The 25,931-nt window shown below is 43.2% G+C and overlaps 2 protein-coding genes across 5 annotated transcripts in view; one reads left to right on the forward strand and one right to left on the reverse strand.

Moving 5' to 3' along the window:
- Positions 1–626: 626 nt before the first annotated feature.
- On the reverse strand, positions 627–19,195 carry ODR4 (odr-4 GPCR localization factor homolog). Of its 4 annotated transcripts, XR_004358594.1 has the most exons (15): positions 18,908–18,993; positions 17,612–17,745; positions 17,377–17,505; positions 16,916–17,011; positions 15,871–15,977; positions 15,123–15,159; positions 14,845–14,985; positions 14,165–14,260; positions 13,597–13,662; positions 12,139–12,267; positions 11,591–11,681; positions 10,068–10,253; positions 4,983–5,075; positions 3,842–3,980; positions 627–790 (listed from the first exon to the last, which is right to left on the reverse strand). XR_004358594.1 is itself a non-coding variant. In XM_032696636.1 (14 exons), the coding sequence occupies exons 2-14, from the start codon at positions 17,708–17,710 to the stop codon at positions 3,913–3,915; spliced, it is 1,338 nt and encodes a 445-aa protein (XP_032552527.1). In that variant the 5' UTR covers positions 17,711–17,745; positions 18,908–19,195; the 3' UTR covers positions 2,871–3,912. The 4 variants fall into 4 exon arrangements, 3 of the variants coding, with proteins under 3 accessions (XP_032552527.1, XP_032552528.1, XP_032552529.1); XM_032696636.1 differs by lacking the exon at positions 627–790 and having other exon boundaries at positions 2,871–3,980; positions 18,908–19,195; XM_032696637.1 differs by lacking the exons at positions 627–790; positions 18,908–18,993 and adding an exon at positions 18,834–18,868 and having other exon boundaries at positions 2,871–3,980.
- Positions 19,196–19,251: 56 nt separating this feature from the next.
- The window catches only part of TPR (translocated promoter region, nuclear basket protein), a 33,831-nt gene continuing 27,151 nt past the window's right edge, over positions 19,252–25,931 (forward strand). The window contains 9 exon segments of the mRNA XM_032697091.1: positions 19,252–19,402; positions 21,284–21,388; positions 21,818–21,891; positions 22,812–22,908; positions 23,241–23,344; positions 23,976–24,140; positions 24,390–24,482; positions 24,612–24,692; positions 25,706–25,793. Of these exon segments, the coding sequence (XP_032552982.1) occupies positions 19,252–19,402; positions 21,284–21,388; positions 21,818–21,891; positions 22,812–22,908; positions 23,241–23,344; positions 23,976–24,140; positions 24,390–24,482; positions 24,612–24,692; positions 25,706–25,793 (958 nt within the window).

The raw sequence follows: 25,931 nt of genomic DNA on the forward strand, positions 1-25,931 counted from the left end.
GCTCTAGAAACCTCACCTCATGTACACTAAGCTAACAAATGAAGTTCATTTATCAGCTCTTGTACAATCTTCTTTAACAATACGTAAAACAATTCATGATTTTATTCCAACAGCACATTCCCAAAATGTTATGATTTCCATGCTGTAAATTGCTGAGTGAGAGTGTGTCACAAGTCTTTCTGAGGGAACTCCAGGTGGAATAAAGCTTTTCCCTTGGAGCAGTGCTCAGAATATTTGCAGATCTACCATTTGCAGATACACCCAGCACAATGGAAATCCAGTGATCTTATAAAAGATTATGTAGAAAATATCACAAAAATAACCAGTTACCTGGGTAGCAGGTCAATATTTCACTTGTATTTTTTATGACATGTCTTAAAGAAGATTAGTGAAAAAATTCTGTCTTTTGCACACCAGAAAGTCTCCATGTAAGTGGTATGAACTTAAAAGTTCTTGAGAACTTTCCCTCTTTATCCAACTTGGTTCAAAAGCCATTAGGCTGCACATCAGCAGCCTTGTAACATAAACTTCATTTCTCTGAAAACCAGGCTGAAAGCAAAAAAAGCACCAATACCACCACAGAAACTGGACCCATAGCTCCTGTAAGAAATAAGCTGACACTCCAGTTTAAGAGAAGGATTAAGCATGCTTAAGCAGGATTTCCTTCAACCTGTAATTTCAAACAAAAAACAAAGAGAGAGAGCAAACACATGCAGCACCAAGCCTCAACAGCAGCTCATGACTAATGAAGCTGCAAATAAAGCTCTGATCACAGCAGTTATCCAGGTTTCTGCAGGGGGGAAAAAAAAAAAAGAAAAAAACTTTAAAAAAAACCCAAAAAGCAAGACTTGACTCAAACATTTATTACTGTACAAAGGTTTTTTGAGTAACAAACAGTAAATGCTTAAAAAAGCACATGGGGCACCTCCCTGCTGCCTCTTCCTTCAGACTCAAAGGCACAGAGACCCTGAGTGTCCCCAAATATTCATCTTATCACTGGTGCCACTGCTGATCAAACCCAGACAAAATCTCTGGTAGATCCAAGTGTCAGCTGGGGGAGTTATTTCTCTTCCCAGCATCCAGCACAGGGAGGCTGTGCTTTGGATGCAGTGGGCAGTGAGCAACTGCCTTGGGCATCCCTTGTCTGCCTGGGGTTGTATTCTTTCTCTTTTTGTTATGTCCCTTCTCATTACTATGATTATGTTTTACTTTATTTCAATTATTAAACTGTTCTCATGGCAACCCAAAAGTTGTCCCTCTGTCCCAACCCTCCTCCCCCTGCCCCAAGGAGGGGAGTGAGCCCCGTGTGGTCCTTTAGTTGCCAGCTGGGGTCAAATCCCCCCAGCCTGTCTGTTCCCACCACATCAAATGCTGCCCTCAGACGTGAGGGACCATAAACCTCATTGACCCTGACCACTGAGGCTTTTCAAAACTACATTTGAAAGCCACATAGCCCAGAAAATAAGGGCTTCTGTAAAATTATTTTGTAGCATCAATTTTAGAACTATGCTTAGAAGAGCCAGACTTTCAGCTGTTGAAGTGCAAACCACTCCTCTGGACTCTTACATATTAAAATTAAAACAGATTTCCAGTGCTGCACACGAGTTAACAAAGCTCAGTTTCAGTCTCAACTGAGTTTTCACAGACTGAAAGCTTCAGAGGATTGCATAGGAAAAGGATAAACTTTATGAAACCTGAGCTAGAGTTAAGCAGTAACCCAAGAAAGAGACTTTTAAAAGGTTCCTTTTCTTTTCTCTTACACGCACTCTTTCATTTCTCCTAAGCCCTCATTTTCTCACGTTCTCAATGGCCAACAAAAAAGGATGAGACCATGAAATCCCCTCTTGGTTAGTCCTGTAATTCTCAGACAAGTGAGAACCTGCTTTCTTCCACATGCCCTGTTTCCTCATGGCAGGATGACTGGAAGGCTCAATCTGCAGGTACAAGTCAAATTACTCATTTTTACTTTGACAGGGTTAAATTAATTTCTTATTGCACATATTCTTATTCTGGTATGAAAGCAGAAATCCCATCAAAAGCAATTTCTTTGCTTTCTTCAAGGCTCAAATTGGAAAACCAGACTTCCACAGATCCTTGATACCCAGTTAGTTACAAGCTAGGGGGTTAATTTGACCATCTGTAGTAAGACCATAGAGAAAAGGATCATTCACTAAACACTTGCAGGGGGGAAGAAAAACAGAGTTCTCTGCTAGGGGTCCCATGGAATTATACATCCCAACAAGCTTTATGTTTTACACCACAAGTACTAAAGGAGAAGAACTATGGGATGAGTGTTCCATGACCATTTTCTGCTCTGGTGTCAGACACTGAGCATCTCAGATGCTGTACTTCCCTTCTGTGGCTGAGTTGTGTGCAACAGGCAACTACAGAATAACTATTTCATATTTTACCTCCAAAATTTTGTATTGTACCTCCTCATCCCACTCCTCCCAAAAAAAAAATAAAGAGACAAAAGACAAACTCTTTGCTTTTCATTATGCCCCTGCTCCTCCTTCTAACAGAGACTTTAGCAGAGCAATTTTTAAGCCAACCCTCCTTTGAAGCAGGTTACAAAATTAACCCCATTTTCTGGATAACCCTCAGCCTCCCCTGGAGGAACTGCTGTGCATGATGCCATCTTGCTTTTGATTCCACCCACTGGCACAGAACAAAATGCACCTATAAAAGCCCACAGAGCTGAACCCATTGCCCCCATTACAACATCCACCTTCCTCCAGCAGGCCCTGCTTGAGCAACACTGAGCACGAAAGGTCAACGCTGTGTTTCAAAGGATACTCACAACACTAAAAGCAGCTCTTTTTCCCAAACATGGAAAAACAGAATACACAGATGAGGCAACACCAGTTAAGACACCTTTCTCACAGTTGCCTTTAATAAAGGTATCCCAGTACATCCTTGATTATGCTTTAGAACCAAAGTGTTTATTTTTTCTTTGTGTTCCAGTGCCTTTAAACAAAAAAAAGTATTTGCAGTGGTACTAAAATGCCTTAAAATCTGGAACTCTTTTCTATTGTAGCTCAGGTCCAAGTAAACATCACATTTCATATACAAATTATCTTTATTGACCTTTCTAGAATTCTTCCCTCCTTCACCTCTCTTCATGGCAAGTAAACCTGTTATAGCCCAGTGTACCCTGGAAAATATCCTATAATGGAAACATTTCTGTTTATAGTCTAAAAATCTCAATTAGCAATAATTTTGACAACTTGCATGTACCTACAAGACAAACCACAAGGGCTGCCTACATGTAGCTGTTGCTGAAATAGTTAATATTCCAAAAGAACAATGACTGAATAAGAGCTGGACAGAGAAATTTATTGATTTCTGAGTTCTCCAGATCTTGAACTAAGGTATTTACAGGCTGCCTTGGTCTAGTCTTGAAAATTCTAGAAACTATTTGTATACCTTTTATGCTAGTTAACCAGTATTACCTAAAAGTAAATCTAAGTTTCCCCCAATTAATTTTAATGAGATTTCTCTTAGCAAATTAAAGCAGGAATTGTCATACCAGGTAACTACACTAGTCTTATCAGTAGCCTGAGAAACACCAGGAGCAGCATTTTGCACTGAAGGAGCCAGCAGGAAGAAAATGAAGGTTCCATATTTCTTTTTAAGGGCTCCTGCTAGAAAATAATATTATCATTCATTTATACGGAGCAACAGGGTTGGTTTCTTGTAAACTTCGTTCACTTTGTACTTGATTCTGTACCTGCATAATTCTACTTGATACATGAAGTGCATGCTGGAACAAGGTAACTGAGCCTACCATTACACTGATATTGCACATCTACCTGGGGATATTTAGGCAACAATTAATTACTAATCAATTAAACCCAGCTGTTTCCAGCTTGGAAATGGCCAACGTTTCCATGGAGCTCCAGGGGCTGCAGCTCAGTCACTGAAGTAGTTGAAAGAGAAGATGGATGCAAGGATTGCAACAGCAGCTGCCACCACCACACCTGGAATAACAGAGAAACACGGCAGTGAGGGGCCAAGGGCAGCACGGGGAGGGCAGGGCAGCTCAGTGTGCCCAAGGAGAAACCAAAGAGCCACCCCAAAAACTGCTTTTGTCAGGAAAAGGTTCTTCCCCCAGAGGGTGGTTGGGCACTGCCCAGGCTCCCCAGGGCAGTGGGCACAGCCCCAAGGTTGCCAGAGCTCCAGGAGGGTTTGGACAATGCTCTCAGGGACAGAGTGGGATTTTGGGGTGTCTGTGAAAGGCCAAGGGTTGCACTGGATGGTCCTGTGGAGCCCTTCCCACTCAGAACATTCTGTGATTCTGTGAGCTACCTAACACCATTAAGCCTCAGTCTAAAGCTACAGTGTCAGATAAATAAATCATAAAAGCTCCCCATGACATTTCCAATCAGAGCAGGACCCTCCCAGCTGGCTGCACACTTCTGTAGTACCTTGGCCATAAAATAATGCACTGACTCCATTCTAGGAATCAAACTGGGAAAAAATAACTGAAAGTTTAAGAAACGAAAGCTATTAATTTTTTTCTTTTCTGTGCAGCACTACATGTACTTGGTAGGTCTCTGTAGCACAACAGTCATTTCCCTGTTGGCTAACTTGCTCATTACTGATGCAGCTGAGAAGACACACAAGAAAACCCCAAAACACCTGAGTAATGATTTAAGGAAAGATATTTATATATCTACATCAAACACACATATAATCTTCCAGTTACCATGTTCTAAGAATAAATAGAAAGCAGAAGTTACTGCTTTGTTGACTAAAGTATAACTGTATTTTAACACTAGAAGACTTTCAGCCAAGAGAACTGTACTGAGTGCAGACACATATGGGGGCTGGACAAGGGAGTATGGTGGAGAAGTTGCACTGAAAAGGAGGGTTCTGTGGCTGAATTACCGAGGCTGAAAATTGGGATGCTGTGGGAGCAACCAAAAAGGGCCCACTGTGGGTTTGGGATTGCCACAGCAAAAATCTGGGAAGCAACATACCCATATTTTGTTGAAGCTTCATCAGCAACGTTGCTTTTGTCAGCTGTGTCTGTTGTGTGTCCTCCAGGTTGTCAGGAACTGGACAAATATCAACTGCATGGAAATCAAGGAAAGAAGTAAACACCAGGGGGAAAACTATCAGTTGTGTTTTACAATGAACTAATGCAAAAGGCCCAACAACTTCACATCAACTACATTTACGGTACAAAAAGCAGTTTATTGAAGCAGTACATTAGCAACAACACAGTGCTAAACTGTTCTATATGGATGTGAGAGTAAAACTAAAGAGACAAAGTACATTTGGGGAGGAGTTCCTCTTCTGAAACTCACCTTCCACACCCTGCTTCCATGGTGACATACCCAACCATATTTGCATAGCATGGGGAGAATTTGAATGGTCCGAGGGGGAACCACCAAAATTTACCATAAACCACTTTCCAGGATCAGAGTTTCCTTTCAGAGCCATCTGCCCTGAGCTCAGGCCATGTGCCAACCCACTGCCACAAGGATGAGCCCAGCATCACCTCCCTACCCAACAGCCATCAATGCATTTCTTCAAACCACAGAAACTTCTTGTTGAAGATCCCATAAAAACAGCCTTTCTGAGCAGGCATAGAGGCCTCATTCTTCTTTGGAGTGATTACTAAATCCTTAGTCTGCTCAGCCAGGATGTGAGAGTGCTTGAATCTATTTCCAGACAGATGGGATTCAAACCTGTATCTATTTCCTTCCCCAAGATTTCCCTCACCATTTGGCCATCCCCAGCTTGCTAGAGACAGGGAGGAGAGAAAAAAGGGCAATAATCTCCAGTCCTCCCCCTGAACTGTTTGTGCCACCCAGAGCCAGCATGGAATCCCAGCTCAGTGCTAAGGTTACTTGATGGTGGTGGGCCAAAGGCCTTCAGTTTGCATTCCCATTCCCAGGAGAGTTTGCTAAGGCATCACTTGTCAAAAGTTTGGATTACAATTCAGTAGCTATGACTGCAGACAACCTCTGGATGAGCAACCAGCCAGAGAAAGTGTTTGTGCCATTGCAGTGAGAGCTGGGGGTCTCTGGGAAGAACAGAACAGGCACACTGAGATAAGAGAATGAGCCTGAGGGATTGTCCAGAAGACAAAGAAATCCCCCCAGCAGTACCAGATACCAAGTTGGAGGAGTCCATGGAACACTGATGTAAATAAAAACAGAGCTCCTGTTTCCACAACCACCCAGTGGGGTTGTCCATCAGCTATAAATTACAAGTTACATACTTGAGTAATAAGACACATCCTTTGTATGATTCATATGCAAATGATTCACAAAGTACTTTCTCTATCATTAGCTATGGTGGAAATGTATAATCTAGATGTGATCAGAAAGGTTGTTTCTGTCATCTCAGATGACTCATGAGGATGATTGTCTTCAAAATCTTCTCAAGTCAAACCTGGACAAGACCTGTTACAGCGAAGCACTCAAACTAGACTTTTAGGATCTGTCTTTTGCCATTTTTATCCCTAAACTCACTGAATTTGTATAGGATGTGCTGCAGCAGAGCAATTAATAACTGTCGGATATGAAACTTCACAAGATATTGAGATATCCAGATATCCAGACACATACATGTCCATATATTAAGCAAAACATGGGTTGGAGATCTCTGTGTAAGCTGCACATACACGTAAAATCAAAACATCAACACAACAGTTCAATGCATTTCAAAACATTTCAAAGTGTGGTTTTTTGAAGAGAAATTATCAAATATCACTGAATCCCACTGGTCCTTAATGAGGTTTCATCAGTGAGTGGTTTCATCATTATTTTTTCTGTGCCAAGGACTGTCTAAAATACGAGCAGAAATGTTCAGCTAGAGGAATTATTAATTGTTGCAATACAGCTTTTTAGTAAGTATCTTAACTAGCACAGTGCCAGCACCACGTTCTGCCCAGTTCTGAATTCCCTAAAACATACCACTTTGGGATAAACTAAGTATTTCTGGGGTCACCTTTGAAGCCTAGATCCAGCAGGTTCCTTTCTGCTTTAGGTGTGATGAGCAGGTAGGATGGTCTGTGCCCTCTAACTTCATGTTTCTTTGTGCCTTCCTAAGGACTGCTGGGCTTTTCTGAAGGCACCTTTGGAAGCTGCACATTCCTCAGAGGGGAAAATACACCAAAAAAAAAGGGAAAAAGCAAAAGAGCCAGCCTTGAGCTACTTAGTTACCAAAGGCATTTCTGGAAGGACGTGCATGTGTAGCAGCTGTAGGATAAGTCATACAAAGCTTTAATAGCAGATGTTTTCCAGTAGCAATTCTATGAATCCTCAATTCTTCACTAAGTCTCCAACTCCCTCATGAAGGTGGGGAGGTGATTACCACTGCTGAAGGCTTATTTCTGTCTGTCCCCACCCGCTGCTCCAAGCAGGGGCAGGGATTTAGTAAAGCCAATCAGAAATGCAGAGCTTTCAGCTGCCTGTTTTAAAGCACTAAATACCTTGAAACTACAGTGTTAGAGCTATTTATGGCTCTCATTTATAAATAGCTTGGGTTTTACTCTCTATTTTCCATGTAACAATTTTAAAGCACGACCCAGTAGTGTCCTCACTGGAGAGCTGTCCAAGGAATCAAGAGAATAAAACTGGAGGAAACAGCAGCAGAGGTCAAGCTCAGTAAGCACATAAAAGTGACCTTCTCAAAATTTCCTATGTTTTGACTAAAAGCTGTTTAAAAAGTAAATCTTCTGCCTATACTGATAGATCCTTTTCTTCTCAAGAGCATATTTTAAAGAGCAAAAATAAAATTATTTCAAAAGCCTGCTCGTGCTCTTGAATTTTAGACAGTTCTTTATATCAGCAGACTTTCCCCAGACCCTCACCACGGAGAGCACTGCCAGTTAATTCAAGGTTGGTGCCTCAGACCACAGGAATTGTGATTCAAATAGAAAGGCTGGTGACAAACCAGCTACTGAATATTGGCTATTATTAATAGAGAACCATCACACGATGCCCAAATCAGAACTGGAAAAGCCTTCACACAAGGGAAACCCCCAGCTGCTGTTATGCCACAAAAACCTGGTCACAGCAATACTTGGACACTTCATACCAAAGCAACCATACAAAAATCAAATTGCTTAATTAATGTTTTCTCTTAGAATGCAGAACACTTTTCTTATGCAGTTAATAGGTCTCATTTCTAAAATGACCCTTCTGGTGGGATAGAAGTGTATAAATACACTGTGATTTTAATAAACCACGAGTTGATGATGCCACATCAATAATTATCAGAATGAACAGATCCCGTTCTATGGACAATCTTTATGCTGTTCTCCAGGACAAGGCTGGGTTTTCCTAAAATCCTGTTTGTATGGTTTTCCTTCTTCTCTCCTATGCACTTACTTTAATTTGTGGGTTGGGCTTTTTTCCCCCTAAAGAAAATAAGCACTTACTTTAATTTAGTAATTAAATTAATTTTAAATTTGTCTTTTATTTTGTTAAAGACCATAAATCCCCCCCAGGCTCTACACCCAGCAAGCTACAAGACCACCCAAGCTCATTTTGTGGCCATCCTTTCACACACACAATGTTGGTAGCAACCTTTGGGAGGCACTGCTGGCAGTGCAAAGGGGTTTTCTTCTCACCTCCAGATCACACAATAAAGCTCGACTGAATCATCTCCTCTCTCCCTCCCACACCTACATCCACTGCTACTTTGCTTCCCTAAGTTACAATGATTCCCTAAAGCTCAGGAGTAATTAGCTGTAAGAGTATTAAAGTTACTCTAATAATGCCAGGGAGATTTTTATTGGCTTTCCTGTTTTCCTTGAGGTCCCTGAGCTGTGGACACCTCTTGCTTCTCCACATGAGTAAGTTCACAGCTGACAGGTTTAGTTAAAGCCTTGGGGAGGAACTGATTCATTCAGAAAGATAAAAAGAATTTAGGGTGAGCTCTGACATTAAGAAACTCAAAAACCCCTCCAAGTACACAAGTGGGTCAAGGAGAATATCAATACTCACAGTTCACCCTGCACAGCAAGTCATGGCTGCACTTCCCAGTTTTTGTCCCTAAATACCAACAAAAAAGTATTCTGAGCCCTTATATGAGAATTGATGCCATTCTTTTTAAATTTAAATTATAAAACTGTAACCTGCAGTTCGTATTCATGTTGATGGAGGGAAAAAAGGGAGAAAAATCTCTTCCATGAGATCACAGGATGCATTTCAACATCAGTTTTCACTCCTACATTAAAATCAACATCAAATGGGGGAAAAAAAAAAGCCAACAGGGAATAATATAAACCAGAAATATTCAGAAAAAGGAAGTCAGTGACTAGATTATAGCAAAGTATCTGTTAAAGGGAATATAACAGTCTCATAATCAGATCATAAACTTGTAAGACATTCAGCAGAAAATGAAAAGCCCTCTCAATTTTCTTTTCATTTTGGGTGAATCACACATATTCAGGTTTGGGTACTGCATTTGTTATAAAACACTCAGAACAAAGAAACTTTTTTCTAAAAAAGGTCAGATTTAGCATGAAAATTTCCTGAAGGACACAGAGTATTTGTATTTTTTGCTAATAGATTTTTAAAGCCTTTTTTAATTCTGTAGGGAAGAAATAGTAGATTTGACTAAATCATTCAGCTTCTTCTTCTAACTTATTTTAAGCAGTATCAGAACTATTCAGCTCTAGAACAACTGGGCTACTGAAAGAGTAAATATATATATTAAAGAAAATAAAGCTTTACAGGTTTTTCTTACAGTTTATTTGTCAATATGGGATCACCTCTAACTCACGTGCAGAGTAACCTTGTGTCACCATCTCTTTATGTACCTCCTGCAGTTCATGGGCTGCAGCCCTGAGTGCACAGATAATGCAGTGAAAAGGGAAAATACTTGAGAGGAGAAACAAATGTGTGTTACAAGAAACACAGAAACTGCAAGAAAGTTACTATTTTCCAGAAATATCTTGAATTTGTTATTAGATATAAACCCTTAGAGTTTGTATGAAGCAAGCCAAAGTTGGGCATGTCCACATCTGGATAAAACTGGCCTATGCCATTAGTGAACGTTTTCCCAAGAAATGATCCAGCCTGTCCTGGCTGTCAGCCACTCACCTGTGCTGATCCCCTCTGCTATGTGGATATCTTCAGCTTGCACAGCCTGATCCAACAGCTCCACAAAACGCTCCTGGATTTCCCCAGCGGCCTCGTCGCCGAACTTGTAGTCGCTGAGCATCACACTGGACCCAGGCACGGGGACAAAGAGCCTCTGAGGCAAGACATGGTATTCCCTCTCAAAACCTACAAAATACCATGCCACTTATGGTAAGAGTCCTCCTTGATCCCTGGCCATAAGATAAAACTATTGCAAAAGAACTGCTCAAGGTCTCCATGTAAAAATCCTGATTTCAGGCATGGCTTGTTTAGCTGTTGCTGTTTTGTGGAAGTTTTGGCTGCTGTTATATTGATTTATTATTAGTTATATAACTTACATTATTAGTCTCTCCAGAAGTATCCAAGAGAGCTCTAAAACAGACCACAAAATTTCAAGCAGAGCTTTTCTCCTGGTTGGAATGACCAGCAGAACTCCGGGAGAGCCTGCAGATAAGGATGTCACCACCACACAGGATTGCAGACACAAAGTTCGGGTGCCACCTAAAGAGCAAACTCAGAACTACATGCAAAGGAAAAGGCTTTCCTTCACCTAAGATGCTCGAATTGCTATTTCAATTCACTAATTTTTTATTTAAACACAACAAGGTAACTTGACACCACTGCCCTGCTTAAAGAATCCCCAGCAGGAGCTCAGAGATCTGGTCCCAGCATACTCCTCCTCAGGTTTCAATATAATCATGATAGGCAGTTTTATTTCCATTTGCACCATACTTAGGTCCCTGCATGATGCTCTGTTCAAGTCAAGTTAATGTAACTCAGTAATTAGTTATGGTGCTGAAATAAGATCCACTCCTATAAAAGACACAAATCTGTAAAATAGTATTTGGTGCAGAGCAATAAGTTCAGGGGGCAGAGACAACACATATATTTGTATAGCTAAAAAAAAGAAATCAGGATACTTCTTTATACCATAATTATCATATACAATGCCAATTTAATTTAACAGAGAAGAAGTCCTGAATTTCAGGGCTCCTGTCCACTAACACTTGTAACACAGGTGACAGAAAAACAGAAAAACATGCAAGGCCATGCCCAGCTGGTTCTTTTAATCCTACCAAGTTTTAACATCCTGCAATATTACATGGGAGTGCCATACAGTGATTTCAAAAATAAAAATCTAAAATGTGCAAGTTGCAGTTGGAACTTCGGTGACAGGAGTTTCAACTATGGAAGTTTTAAAAACCACAATATTTCCAATCAGTGAGAAAGAAGGTGAAACTGTCTTCTGTGGTCACAAAACCTGAATGCAAACATGGGGTGAGAGCTGTGATGCCAAAGGACACATCTGAACTTGGCACAAATTCTCCAGATTTAGGAAAAAGTCAAGGCTGCCGAGCAGAAACTGTGCCTTTTGCTTTTTATTCTGCTCTAACCACACTGCACCTTCACTATACCAGCAGAATTTTCCACAACAACCAAAATTCATTGCAAATATAAGTTGCTGGGGGTTTCATTTTTCTTACTTTTTTTCTGAGGTCCTTCATTTAAAATCAGATCTTCAAACAGTATTTCACATCTATCACTCAATGTGTTTATTATGTCCCTTTTCAAAGCCTGCAAGGACAAAGTGAAATCATCAGTAATATAAATATAATTATCAGTAATACAAAAGCCATTTGCAAATTTTGACTAGTAAGAAATAACCCCAGTCCCTCACAGGCTTAACCCATGGTGAAAGAATAGTTTTTCCCAGAAAATTAGAACTAATGTGAATTTTAAAAGCTCAATAAAGAGAAGCTAACACCAAAAGAATTAACATCCAGAAAGAAAGCAACAAAACAAAAATGAAAAGCTGAGGAAAGGTTTAGGAATTTTAGGATAAGATCTGTCAACTTCTAGACAATTAGCACTAAAACCAAACAAAAATAATCACAAGGCATTGACACAATAACGTGCAAAGGGACGAACATTTTGACCCCACTATAAACTATTCTGGTAAAGAAAAAGCAGCACGACAAATTTCACGTATTTCAGAAGAGTGTTTGTGCTGAACTAACCCCCTTTTCAGTACCTGAATGGCTTCTTTAACCCTTGGCTTGTTGTTATGGATGTAGGCTCTGCATTTCACAGCCCCCCTGAGGTTTATGGAACCACTGCACACCTGCACTGTAGCTGTTGATCTGTGACTGGAACCCTGGCACTGAAAAGCAAACATTTCAGCTTTATCTGCTCACCAAGGCACCTGCAGCACCAGCAACACAGAACAGCACTAGGAAATTAATAGCACACCTTCAGATGTTCACATACAACCTGTTTCCCCTCATAATTTATAACTCTAATTTTACTTTATTTTTTAGTTTGTTTAGGTAAGACTCCAAGTCTCTTTTGCATTATGGAAAATGTATTTATTTTTCCAGATGTTTCAAGTATTTGTGCGTACAAGCCTTCTAAAACTTTCCAGTATTGTAATCAATAAAACTTTTTAAGCCTTTCTTTTTTCAGCAATGAAGTTTTAATGTTTACTACGTAGCCAGTGAAACCCAGGGTGCCCTGGGAGTCACCCCATCAGTCAGTACTAAATTATACATGTGGCCACATTTAGAACTGCATCAAACTGTTGCCCAGCAATGCTCCCCCTAATTACCACAACAGTGTGTGTGTGCAGGAAGCACTCTGGGCCAACACCTGGAAACACAGGGATGCACAACTCCCACACCCACTGCACAAACTACTCCTGCCCAAATCAAGTTCTCCATTCCCTGAGGCAATTAACCTGAGCACAATACACAGGAACAACAGAGGAACAACACAAGAAGCTGAGATACTCAACAAACCTCTAAAATGGCATCTTACAAATTTCTAGAAGTTTTGCTGAACAAAACTGAAGAGAATCCAGGAACTACCTGATGAAACAGGATGGCCTGTGCTGTGCAAAGATGCCTACAAAGTAACGCCTGGACACATTTGGGCTTCAGGACCCAGGCTGGGGCACCAAATTCAGGGCTCATCACGACCTCTGGCACAGAGGAAACCCCTGACACAGACCCAGCAGCTCCACATGATGATCAAGCTCACAGGATCTGTGCCTTAACCCAGAGCTGGCAACAGCTTCTGACAAAAGAATCCAAACAAATGTCCCAGGTGGCCAAGGCAAGTTGAAATGTGGGGCGCCTGTGAACTTCAGATGAAAGTCACCCTGAAATCAATCTACACAGGTACATACAGGTATCCTACTACCAAATGAATTGGTTTGAAGGACTTCTTTTTCCATAACCTGTTTTCCAGTCTTTCCAAGTTATGCAACACACTGACAACGTGGCTTTCACACCAAGAGAATTTCTAAAGGCATGAAATATACACGTCTGTCAGCAAACAGCAAGATCATATCAAACAGTATCCACAGGAGCAAAAACAGTCTATGAATAAGTAAGCTGGATTTCTGGACAATAATTCAGAATGTTTTTTTAGTTTTTATTCTGTTTTATAATCTAACAGCAAGGTTATACTTTGCAAACCACTAAATGCTTACCAGCTGTGTCAGCACCTTGACATCAGAGAACTGAGTGCAGGACTGACTATTTCCTCTTGACTTTTTCTGAGGGGAAAAAAAATCCTTTGTGTCATGAAACAGGAAAAAACGCCACTGAATCAAGTCTCCTCACTATGGCATAAAATGTGCCCTAGTTTATAGCCTTCAAGAGAGAAAAATGCCACATAGAAACCAGCCATGAGAATATAATCACAAAACTAAAAGGAGAGGTGGACGCATCAGCCAAACAAGGTGCTTCCACTCTTTGATAAACATTCAGACAGATGCAGGTCTTTGAAATCTCATCACCTACATTCACACCTCACTCATGTTCTTTAATAGCAACATTTTAGTCAGACTTCACAGATACTTATTGTGTTCAAGTTGCCAGAGGAAGAACAAGGAACCTGCAGCAAAGAACACAAACAGTCCTGAGTATCAGTGACCTGGAACAGCTCAATTAGATCAACAAATACTGTATGGAAGGTGTCTCAGTCAATGCTTCATCACACTGGAGGTTCCAAAAACACATCTATTAGAGCTCAATTCCTTGTTGTTTGGGACTCACCTGCCCTTCCAGTAGCTCTGTATCATCATTTTTAACTTGTCCATTGATGAGGAAAACACTGTCTTCTATCTGCTTCGACCACCGGTTTAACCCGTTCTTTGAAGTAAGTGAAAACACAAAAATCTCATCAGAAAGAGGAAAGAGAATTTCACTAAAGGGTTGGGCAGCATCACACTGAAAATTACAGAAATACATGTTTCAACAGTTACTCCAAGGGAGTTTTAAAGTCTGTGAAAAAACAGACTCTATGTTTTTTCCCCAAAGGTAACTCTTAGACCCACCATGTTCAGAACACAGCCATTAAGAAACAAGAATTACAAAACACTGAAGGGTCACCCCAGGGATCTGGGGTTTTTAGGAAGCGTTGCAGGCTACTGAAAGTCAAGTCATACTAAAAGCACCCCATGCCCTCCTCTAATTGGGTGTAACCTTTCACTAGGTGAGGCAGCAGAGACGTTATTTGGACTGCTCATGATAATTGTTAAGTAATTTTGAGCCACGGAAACTTCTGACTGAGCACAGCAGAAGAATTACATTTACAAGAGGAATAACTGCTAAATATTCTCCACTGATTAGTCCTACTTCTCTATGGCACTATTCAAATCTTTTCTCTCATTTCATTTTAAACAGAGTAATTACTGTAGTAATTGGTGCAGTAACTGCTACAGGCAGTTAGTTACCTTGGTATTCTTCTCCAGGTCATGGTTTCGGGAAGTAGCAAGAAGTGGAATGTGAATATTAACATTTACTGTGCAGCCCAATGCCAGCCAGGAGGCAGACAGAGCACTCTGGTATTTCCAATCTGCTGGTTTAGCTGAACTCTGAGAGCAGAGAAAACAAAAAAAAAAAGCCATAAAGCATCCACACAAAGCACTGTATAACTCAGAGGCCAATGTATTTTTGGAATATTACTTGCCATGCACTAAAAGCTGCCCATGGCACAGGAGGATGAGCTCACCTTTGGATCTTGCACGTCGTAGGTTCTGCAAACTACTCTTTGCTACTTAAAGAAAAAGATTCAGTGAAAAGCAAAAGAAGTAAGAGTAACTCACAATTAACTTTGTCCTTTACTAAACTTCTCTGTGGAGCTAACTGATGCCCTCAAGGAAATTCTCACCTTTCATGAGTGTAAAAAAGCAGAAAAACATTTTCCTGTAACTCCAACTACCACAGTGATGCTGTCCCAGCCCTTACAAGTAAATTGAGATCAATATGTACTGACAGGGAGAACCACCAGGGCACCAGTTCGTAATTTGTCCTTGTCTCTCTCGCCTCTCTAAGATCCCCCTTTCTCTCCTTGCATTATCTCATCACCAACAGACCCTGCACTTTTCTGCAGCACCAGTACTGATCCCAATGCCTGCTGCTTCCCTAATTCCATGGAAGTACCATTGGTAACAGCAAGATCAAGGTGCTAAACACTATTTTAGATGTTTTCTTCAACTTATGCTAATCGAGACTGACTGGGGAAGGCATAATGTGATGCCACCACACAGACAAACCTAACAGTAAGAAATTATGGGAATTTTGCAAGGATAAAAGGGTCAACAGCCTTACTCATGGCCTACTAGAAAACTTCACAATTTCAATTTGATCTCTGTCTGTCTGAACTCAGATAACTCTCCCCTCCCAGTTTCTCACTAATCAGCAATAACCCAGGTCAGGGGTAGCAGCCTCAGCCAGTAAACCTTGCTCATAAAGGATACTTCTTTGTAGCAGAGCAGATTTGAAGAGCTGCTCTGTCTGAGACCTCCTCCTCAGCAGGTTTCCAGAGCCTTCTTTTAGTCAGGGACTTTTCCACTGAGAAGATTAGCTGAAGACCAAAAAATATTATGGACTTTTCCACAAAAATACACGCTATAATTTCTGGAAAAGTTTGAAGTCCAAGTGATATCAAAATTATGTTTCAGCAGGAAACACAGCTTATATGTCACCATGTTAAAGGAACATTCCACAAGGAGTCATAGGCACCTTCTCCAAAGTGAAAGGGGCTTGTGAAATCTTAATTCAGCTTCCTTATACACCAAACGAAGTAACACAGATTCACATACCCAACCTGTATGGTTTTCTGCTTACAGGAAAATTACAGCTTTCTGCCTATCCATCGAGGATCAGGAAAGGCAGCTGTGCAAAATAGTTACTGATTAAGAGAAACCAAACAACTAATTTAAATTCAGTAGCCACTGATCAACTGGACACACCTTTTTTAGCCAGCTCCTCGTTTCAGTAAGCACAACTGAGGTGCCAGTGCACTGAACTGCCAGAATTGAGTCCTGAACCTCAGGCTACCAAACCTGCTCATGGGTGAATCACTCAGCATGCTTATCTCACCAAAATGATAAAATGAACATACATCTTCAGAACAGACACTAAATGTAGCACTATACACCCCATATTGTAACAAAAACGTATTTCGAGTCTATCAGACAGTTTTAAATTTAACCCCATACACCCAAGGCAAATACACTAATTCTAGACAAGATACTTCTTTCAAATGAGTAAGAATTATAAATTTTTCACTACTGTAAACATCTCTAATCTGAGCAATTCACTCAGACAAGGAAACCTAACATCACTAACACCTGTGTCACGAGGACTTAGTTTAATATAAACCTCGAAGATGCTTTTCCTATATTTGTATTTTCTGACTTAAAACAACAAAATATACTTGAGTATATACTCAAGCCAGTGATGGGGAATTCCTCAGCCAGCCAGAGGTGCTGCTGCCTGCCCAGCAGGAGCTCTGCTCACCTTGCGCAGAGCGTTCTGCCCGTCCTTTGCCAGCTCTGGGCTCGCAATCACAAACACACCGAGAACCAGCAACCCGCCAGGGAGCATCCTGGACACCTGCAACACAAACATGAACGTTTACTGGCAGGACTCAGTGATCCAGAAACCTTACAACTCAGCAAAAAGGACACAAGTGTGCAGAAACAGGTGAGGCTGGTGTTCACTCATAGGATCCTTTGCAGCGTAGGAACGCACCCTACAAATGTTCTGCCTTCAGTGCTCTCAAGGCTTCTTTCATCAAAAAATCTGAAACCAATACAGGTATTTCTGGTTTCAAATATCTGTGCCCAGCGTGGTGAGGGAGGTTCTTTCACTTGGAGAAAAAGGCTGGAGAGGACACAAGTGATGAGATACTTCGTGAGCATCTCATTTCCCTTCTGTTCCTCCCACCCCTTTGTTGTCCCAGAGGGTGAGTTCCTCACCTGGCTGGCGTGTGTGGTTATCCACTCCTCATCCAGGGATGCCAGTTTTGGAGGGATGTTCTGCTCCTTGTGCTGGTCCTTGGGAGGGGTGCGGACAGCCCGGATGACATAGTCCCGTTGTGGGGAGCACTGTCCACAACATCCGTGGGAGCAAACACACCGTGAGCAACACCAGAAACGGGGGTTTCCCAGTTCCCAGGAGAGACTGGAGCAGAGCCTGCCATGCCACACTCACCTGCCCTATCAGCAGCCCAGTGACATAAGGCTTCACTGCCGTGCTGAGCTCAGACAGGTACTGCCCGATCCCCTCCTCCACAAAGTAGGTCCTACCCATGGCTCTGGGCTAAGCTCCAGGGTGGTGGTTCCAACCTACAAAACAAACAGTGCATAAAGTCAGAGAAGGTGCATGTACTGCAACAGAAAAACAGCCTCACACAAAGAACCTCTAGAATTGCTCAGGTTGGAAAAGCCCCCTGAGATGATCCAGTCCAACCCTTCCCCCAGCACTGCCAAGGCCACCACTGACCCATGTCACCAAGTGCCACAGCCACAGGGCTTTTCAATCCCTGCAGGGATGGGGACTCCACCACTGCCCTGGGCAGCTGTGCCAGGGCTGGACAACTCTTTCAGTGAAGAAATTTTCCCAGTATCCAACCTGACCCTCCCCTGGCACAGCTGGAGGCCGTTCCCTCTCCTCCTGTCCCTTGTTCCCTGGCAGCAGAGCCCGACCCCCCCCGGCTCCCCCCTCCTGTCAGGGGGTTGCAGAGCCAGAAGGTCCCCCCTGAGCCTCCTTTGCTCCAGGCTGAGGCCCCCCAGCTCCCTCAGCTGCTCCAGCTCCATTCCCTTCCCTGGACACACTCCAGCCCCTCAATGTCTCTCTTGCCATGAGGGGCCCAGACCCGACTCCAGGATTTGAGGAGTGGCACAACTCCAAACAACCTTTTTCTGCTGCATTTTGTCTCATTAGAGGCCAGAACGTAAAGGATGCACTTTTCCATTCACACGGGGACTCACTAAATTCCACACTTGTACTTAAACATGCCATGCATCATTTCCATTCCAATTCCCAAGGCATCCCAAGGACCACATCTGTGGACATTCCACACAGCCACCTTTGCAGCTCCCACCGTGAGCCCAGGAAAGGGGACTGCCCCAGACCCCCCTCCTTCCATGCAGGGCTGCTCTGAAAACCCCTTCACGCACCAAGGGCTCCCACAAAGAATCACCACGAGATAGCTGAAGCCCAGAGCATTGGGTGAGGAAGCAAAGGGCCTCCTGAGCCTCAACCTGGGAGGCTCTCACACACCTCACCACAGCCCCCACAGCCTGGGCCGCGGGTCCCCACATCTGGCTCAGCATCTCGGGGCTCAGCCTCCGTGCTCAGCGCCCACCGCGCCCCAGGGCCTCGGCGCCCACCGCGTCCCGGGGCTCCCAGCCCCCGGGGCTCCCCAGCCCCCCGCGCTCAGCCCCGCCGGATCCTGGAGCTCTGTCAGATGTCAGAGATCAGCCCCAGCCCCTCGTTCAGCCTCACCGAGTTCCCCGTTCTGGCTCCGCCGCCGCCTCAGCCGAGCACTGAGGTGTCCATCACACGTCACTGCCGGGGCCGGTGGCGCAGGCCGATGACGCGCTGCAATGCGGGAGCGCGGGAAAAGGGCCCGGCGGGGGGAGGGAGCGTGCTTCCCATGGGGGGAGGGAGCGGCGGGGCGGCACCGGCCCCGCAACATCTCCCGGGGCACCGGGAGCCTTGGGGGCACCGACAGCCTCCCATCCCCCGCGGACGCGAGTCCCGGGGCTGTCCCGTGCCGCTCGCACCGCCCCCGCGCCGGCGGAAGCGGAAGCGCCGGAGGGCGGGCGCAGTGAGGCGGGGCCGCGGCCATGGCGGCCGTGCTGCAGCAGCTCCTGGAGCGCGCCGAGCTCGCCAAGCTGCCCCGCGCCGTGCAGGGCAAGCTAGAGCGCTTCCTGGGCGACCAGCAGGGCGAGATCGAGGGGCTGCGCGCCCGCCACGAGCGCTTCAAGGTGGACAGCGGTGAGTGCGGGCGGGGGGCGCGGCGGGCCCGCGGGCCTGGCTGAGGGGAGGGAGCGCGGCGGGACGGGGGGGCCTTCCAGAGGCTTCCAAGGGGTACCCTGGGGGTGTGAGGCTGGGAAGGGGCTGGGAAGGGCACTACAGTGGGACCTGGTCGTGTTTGGTCTCTCTCGTTGGCTCCTGGAGTCTCTTTCCCTTTTTTTTTTTTTCTTACCAAGAATGTTCAGGGTTAAAACTATTTGGAGTGGGTTTAAAGAACATTGAGGGACTGGAGCGTGTGCAGGGAAGGGAAGGGAGCTGGGAAGGGGCTGGAGCAGCAGGAGCAGCTGAGGGAGCTGGGGGGGCTCAGCCTGGAGCAAAGGAGGCTCAGGGGGGACCTTCTGGCTCTGCAACCCCCTGACAGGAGGGGGGAGCCGGGGGGGGTTGGGCTCTGCTGCCAGGGAGCAAGGGACAGGAGGAGAGGGAACGGCCTCCAGCTGTGCCAGGGGAGGCTCAGGTTGGATACTGGGAAAATTTCTTTACTGAAAGAGTTGTCCAGCCCTGGCACAGCTGCCCAGGGCAGTGGCGGAGTCCCCGTGCCTGGAGGTGTCCAAAAAACTTGTGGCTGTGGCACTTGGGGACATGGGTCAGTGGTGGCCTTGGCAGTGCTGGGGGATGCTTGGACTCTGACCTTTCAGGTCTCTTCCAGCCCAGATGATTCTGTGCTTCAACCTGCTCTGATCCTCATCGTGGAGGAGAAATAGAGTTTTGTTTTCCCAACTGTCAAACAGCCTCAGTTTTATACCTTTGTGCTACATAACGTGTTGAAGACCATTCTGTGAAATGGTCCCGAGAGAATCAATATTTTTATGTTGATGTGGAGGTTACTTGGTCACAGAACAATAGTACCAGGAGAGAAGAGTGTAAGGTTGGGAATGAGTTCATTTATTGGGAATGTGACATGCTTCTGATGTGAAACTTTACTTCCACCTTTCCTTCAGCCTCCTTCACGATAGAAGTCTTGATAAATGAATTATTCGAGTGCAGTGTGAATTAAGGGAACCCACAGATTTTAGCGGGGTGCTGTTCCAAGTCCATTTTTCTCATGTGTGACAGGAGGGGCAACATTATTTGAAACTGAGAGGTGTGAGAGGAAGCAGGAGATAGAGAAACATCCCTCAGGACTTCCTTAGGAGCCCGTTCTCCCCAGGAGTTCTGCTTCTACTGAGTATTTTACAGTGAAGCTCCATGACACAGTTACTGTTTCAGATAAAAGAAATTCGAGCCTAATCATTCTTTTCAGTACTCAGAGAATAGAGCACAGGAATTCATTTTAGGAAGTGTTCATTACAACTTCTCCCAGTCAAACCCCTTGATACCTGGGGCTACGTGGGGTTTATTGTACATGCAGAGAAATACTTCAGAGGTAAAAGAAGTTGTAAGTTGATGAAAGCACATTGCATAATTGTGCTGCTACAACATCTGTGGCTACATCAGAAATGTTAAAGAACTATTCAGATTCATTAGGCTGTTATTTGATGGATCACTTCATAGAATCACAGAACAGTTTGGGTTGGAAGGGACCTTAAAGCTCATCTTGTTCCAACCCCCTGCCATGGCTGGAACCTCCCACTAGACCAGGTTGAAACATATCACAATTTCTGGAAACTTTTCATGCTAGCAAAATATTTTAAACAATGTTAATTCAATGTGGAAATGCAGCTTTTTGCTTTTAAAAATGCTTTTTTTTCTTCGAATTCCACTGCAGTCTTAGTGTTTTTAGATATTTTCTTTATAAATGCTTTTCTTTGGTAGAAATGTCTGTTATTAAGGATTCTTGGTAAAGGTGAGAAAGAAAAGGAAATGTTTATGAAACGCAGCTGAGCTGACTTTGTTACCCTGCAGAACAACAGTACTTTGAAGTGGAAAAGCGACTGGCTCAGAGTCAGGAGAGGCTTGTGAATGAGACCCAGGAATGTCAAACTCTGCGGGAGGAGCTCAAAAAGCTTCGTAAGTGAACTGTGCATTCCAGAGGTTGGGCAGGATATCCATCCTTCAGCCCAGTTTCTGCTGGAATTCTTTAGGAGTTGAAAATCCATCATCAGCTGCCCTTGTGTTTCTGCTCGTAAAGAGGTGGTTTGGTTGTGTGGTCAAGCTGGCCTTTTTAATGAAATTTTTTGTCCTAATGGAAAAAACCCAGCTTGCTTTGTGATCTTTTAGTAATGAATTAATGTGCATAATAAGTGCTTTGCTCTAAAGATTGCCTTAGTCTGCCACAACACCCCCCTGTCCATTCAGAGGGAAGTCTGGAATTGTTTGTTTGTTTGTTTGTTTTTATTAACGATTTTTAAGGGAATTTTTGACTCGGTTCCATTTGAAGAGTGAATGTTGTCATATTCCAGTGGAGATCCCTCCCTACTGTTTGTTCTCACCCAACAGATGAGCAGCTGAAGTCACTCAGTGAGAAGAACAAGGAGCTCGAGGCTGCCCAGGACCGGAACGCGGCCGTTCAGGTACTGGGGGGACGTGGCCATAACCCCAGATCCTGGGATTCACCTGGGTTCTCTGGGCAGCACAGAGTGCAACCAGTTCCCAACTGGGCTGGCCCAGTATGTCCTGGTGTGGGTATTTACATGTGTACAGGAAAACCGTGTGGGCTCACATCAGTAAAAGCTGGTGTTTTAGCAAACTGAGTGACAGGTGAGCAGCTCCTTTTGTTTCAGTTGGGGTGGATTGTTCCATTCTGGCTGAAACCTGTTGAAGTGACTTTAGCCAAACCCCGAAAATTCAGACAAAGGTATAAACAAGAATTCTGTTTTTCCCCATTCTTTCCCACTCTCAGGCACAGTTTTCCTTTTATGCTCAGTGTTATGCTCAGAAGTCTGAGGTTGCAGGATGAGTCGTTGAGCTGACTGATCCAGCAGAACAGTAATTTTGGAGCAGGAAGCAAACCCAAGATTATTAGATTGATTTTTCCACAATAGAGGACTGATCTGATTGTTTTCCCAGGGGGCTTACCTAAGCCTGACTGAGGTGCTTTGTAGTGACATCTTGAAGGCAGAGGCACTGCTGTTGCCTATAAATAATCCAAGATCATTGACTTTGATTTGATTTTTATTTTGATTTTTTTTATACGTATTCCTTGCTTACTCTGTTACCTCTTTTATTGAACCAACTAAAACTGTTTCAACAAAGTCTTGAGTATCAAATCTGTCTTTCAAAGAATACTAAAATTAAATGCAGTTTTGAACAGTTCCTATTGTTAGACTGATTCAGCTGCTGACTTTGTAAGCCTCTTATCCCAGTTTTCAGTTGTCTGGAGTGACTTACTGAGGTTTAGTTGCTGCTGTGTGATTCCGAGTGTGAGTGGTGACTATAAACTGTTGCAGAGAGGTGGTCATGTTTCTTTATTGATTTTTTCCATTTTTTTCAGAGCCAGTTAAGTAGAGAGAAGGAAGAACTGGAAGCTGAGAAGAGAGACTTGGTTCGAACGAGCGAAAGGCGATCCCAGGAGGTTGAACATTTAAATGGTACAGCCAAGTCATAAAATACTGAATAAAAAGACATGTTTGAGCAATTGAATTAAGTGGAGTGGCCAGGCAGCACCAAGTAATGGATTAGCAGGAATCAGTATTTAGAGGAAAGGAAACAAGGCAGGAAATAACACACTAATTGCAGAAAACCAGCAGTTTGGTGCTTGTTTTTGTAGATTTAAAACCATACCTTACATGGTATCTTACTGCCCAACATACAATTACATACATTATGTCTTGCCTGTTCTCATTCTTTACAATTTAGTTATGTGAGTAATCAAAGCTGTTACACAATTAGGGTGTTTTTAACACTGATTTCCCTCCTCCAGAGGATGTAAAACGCTTAAATGAAAAGCTTGCAGAAGCAAACACAGAAAAGGCCAAACTTCAGTTAAAGTTGGATGAGCTTCAAACATCAGATGTTTCCATGAAGGTGAGCAGGACTTGGTGTGCACAGTGTGTGTGCTCTGCATTGTTTGGGTGTGATGTAATCATCTGGGCATGATTCCCTCTGAAAGGAGGGCAAGGGAGCTCCTGTTATTTATAGCAGATTGCTTTATTATGAATTTGGTGGCTGTGAGTGGAAGTGAGGTGTGTATTCACGGAAGACAAGGGGTATCAAGTTGGGCAAGCATGTCCAAGCCTCAGTGGTGGTAGTGGTGGCCTCTCCTACCCACTGGGAAGGACTCCAGGTCCAGGAGAGCAGGTAGAGAAGAGAAAAATAATTGGTTGTGAACCTGCACCCTTTCTCTGTGGGCAGAATAAACTCCATAAAGAGAGGGGGAAAGGAGAAAAAAGGAGGAAAACTTCAATACACTAAATAATTTCCTTTAACTAGATATTAATCTAGTTAATATTCCCAGCTAACATAAACTTTGAGGAAACTAACTCAAGTGGCAAGAATTTCTTGGTGACTTATTACCAGTGTAATAAAGACCACTGCCTGTCATTTGGTGTTATTTACCAAAGTACAGTACATTTTTGCTACTCCTCCTCTGATCAGAGTAGTTTAAGTTGTTTTCTGTGGAACCAGCACAATTTCACTGTGCAATTTGCCTTCTTAGTACCGTGAGAAAAGGTTGGAGCAAGAAAAAGAGCTGCTGCAGAATCAAAACACGTGGCTGAATACTGAGTTGAAAGCCAAAACAGAGGAACTTCTGCATACTGCCAGGGAGAAAGGCAATGAAATCTTGGAGCTTAAATGCAGTCTGGAGAACAAAAAAGAGGAGGTAATGTAACTACTGAGTGCTTTTGTCAGTTGTACCACCTGGTTGTCATTTTGTCAATTGTACCACCTGACTAACTGTATTAAACAAAGCCAGGTACTTTAATAACTGTATTAGAGTTCCCATTTATGCTCTTCCTGTGAGTTCTGGAGTTTCTTTTAAAGTAAAAAACAATGAGATGGTTATTTTTCAAAATAAACTGGACTAGAAAGAAAAATATCTGTATAGTGTTCTCATTTCTTCTTTGAATAGGTTTCCAGACTGGAGGAACAGGTGAACAGCTTGAAACAGTCAAATGAAAACCTTCAGAAGCACGTGGAAGAACTTTTGAATAAACTGAAGGAGGTGAGACAACTGGAATATATGTGAATATATGGAACAGCATTATTGTTGCTTCTACAAATGGAGAAATAAAATGTGTGAAACAGAAGTAGTGGAATGCTCCCCTACCCTGTCTCTCCTTTAATTTGCCAGGCAAAAGAGCAGCAGGCAAGTATGGAGGAGAGATTCCACAACGAGCTGAATGCCCACATGAAATTATCCAACTTGTATAAGGTGAGTTTATTGACTTAAGTGTATATCTGGGGCTGAATATCAGTGTTAAACGTAATCAGGCCAGTGTGGGGTTTCTTCCCCACCAAGGGTGGATGTGGGAAGGACTGATTTCCATTGCAGAACACTGCAAAACATCCAAAACGTTGTTTTCTTTGCTGCTGTCTTAGTCAGCATTTGAAATCTTACATTGTTTGGATTATCTTGTAGATTAAGCAAAACTGGGAGTGAAATATTAATTTTATGTTCACTGTTTTGAGGCTTCCTGTCAGAATGTGGTTATGTCTTGGGATAAATTAGGGTATAAAAGTTTGTGTGTGAAGTGTGACTGTGCAAGTGATGTTTGGTTAGTAACAGTTGATTTCAGTGACCTGATTAAGACACAGCTGAATGTCCTGGATTCTGCCAAATAATGACACACTATCTAAACAAATAACTTATATTTGTTTTGTTGGCTCAGAGTGAAAAACACCCTGTAGTGTGTTGACTAGGACAAAGTCAGCTAAAGCAGACACCTGCTTGCTCTTTGTTTTACACAAACTATGTTCACAGCTTACTGAGCTCTGTTGCTTGAGTTTTCTTGCTTAAATACCCACATAAACATTGTGGTTTGTGCTTGCACTTGTGAGATCTCTAACTGGAAGCAAAGAAACATAAATTATTTATGTAAAATTCCCTCAAAATACCAGATTTTTCAGACTGATCAAAATTGAATTCTCAAAACTTCTCCCACATTTCTTTAGTGAAGAGAAGGAACAAAGCCAGAAGCTAAAGGCCAGACATTGTATTGGGAATTGTCATCTCAAATCCGTGTTTGACACTTCTTACTCTCAGATGTGCAGTTTGCATCAAAGTGAGACTTAATCCAAATGGAAAGGATTATCCAGTTTAGTTGAATCTGTTAGCATTTTACTCAAAAAACTGTGTGTTCCTAATTTTTGGTCAGTTTAAACTTCCTTATAAAGATCCAGTTGCTCTTTCTGCATACTAAAGGTGGGCTAAAATGCTTTTTTTAGAGTGCTGCTGACGACTCTGAGGCCAAGAGCAATGAGCTGACAGGAGCCGTGGAAGAGCTGCACAAGCTCCTGAAGGAAGCAGGGGAAGGTAAGCTGGGAACAGGATGGCAAAGGGAGGAGAGCAGTTGTGCTCCTTTTTGGTACCTTGATGCATTGAAAAATGGGGTTTGTGTGTTCAGGGAAGGGACTGCACTGGGCTTCTGGGATGATGAAAACAGCAGTCACT

The sequence above is a fragment of the Chiroxiphia lanceolata genome, chromosome 9, assembly GCF_009829145.1.
Source record: "Chiroxiphia lanceolata isolate bChiLan1 chromosome 9, bChiLan1.pri, whole genome shotgun sequence".
NCBI classification, from domain to species: Eukaryota; Metazoa; Chordata; class Aves; order Passeriformes; family Pipridae; genus Chiroxiphia; species Chiroxiphia lanceolata.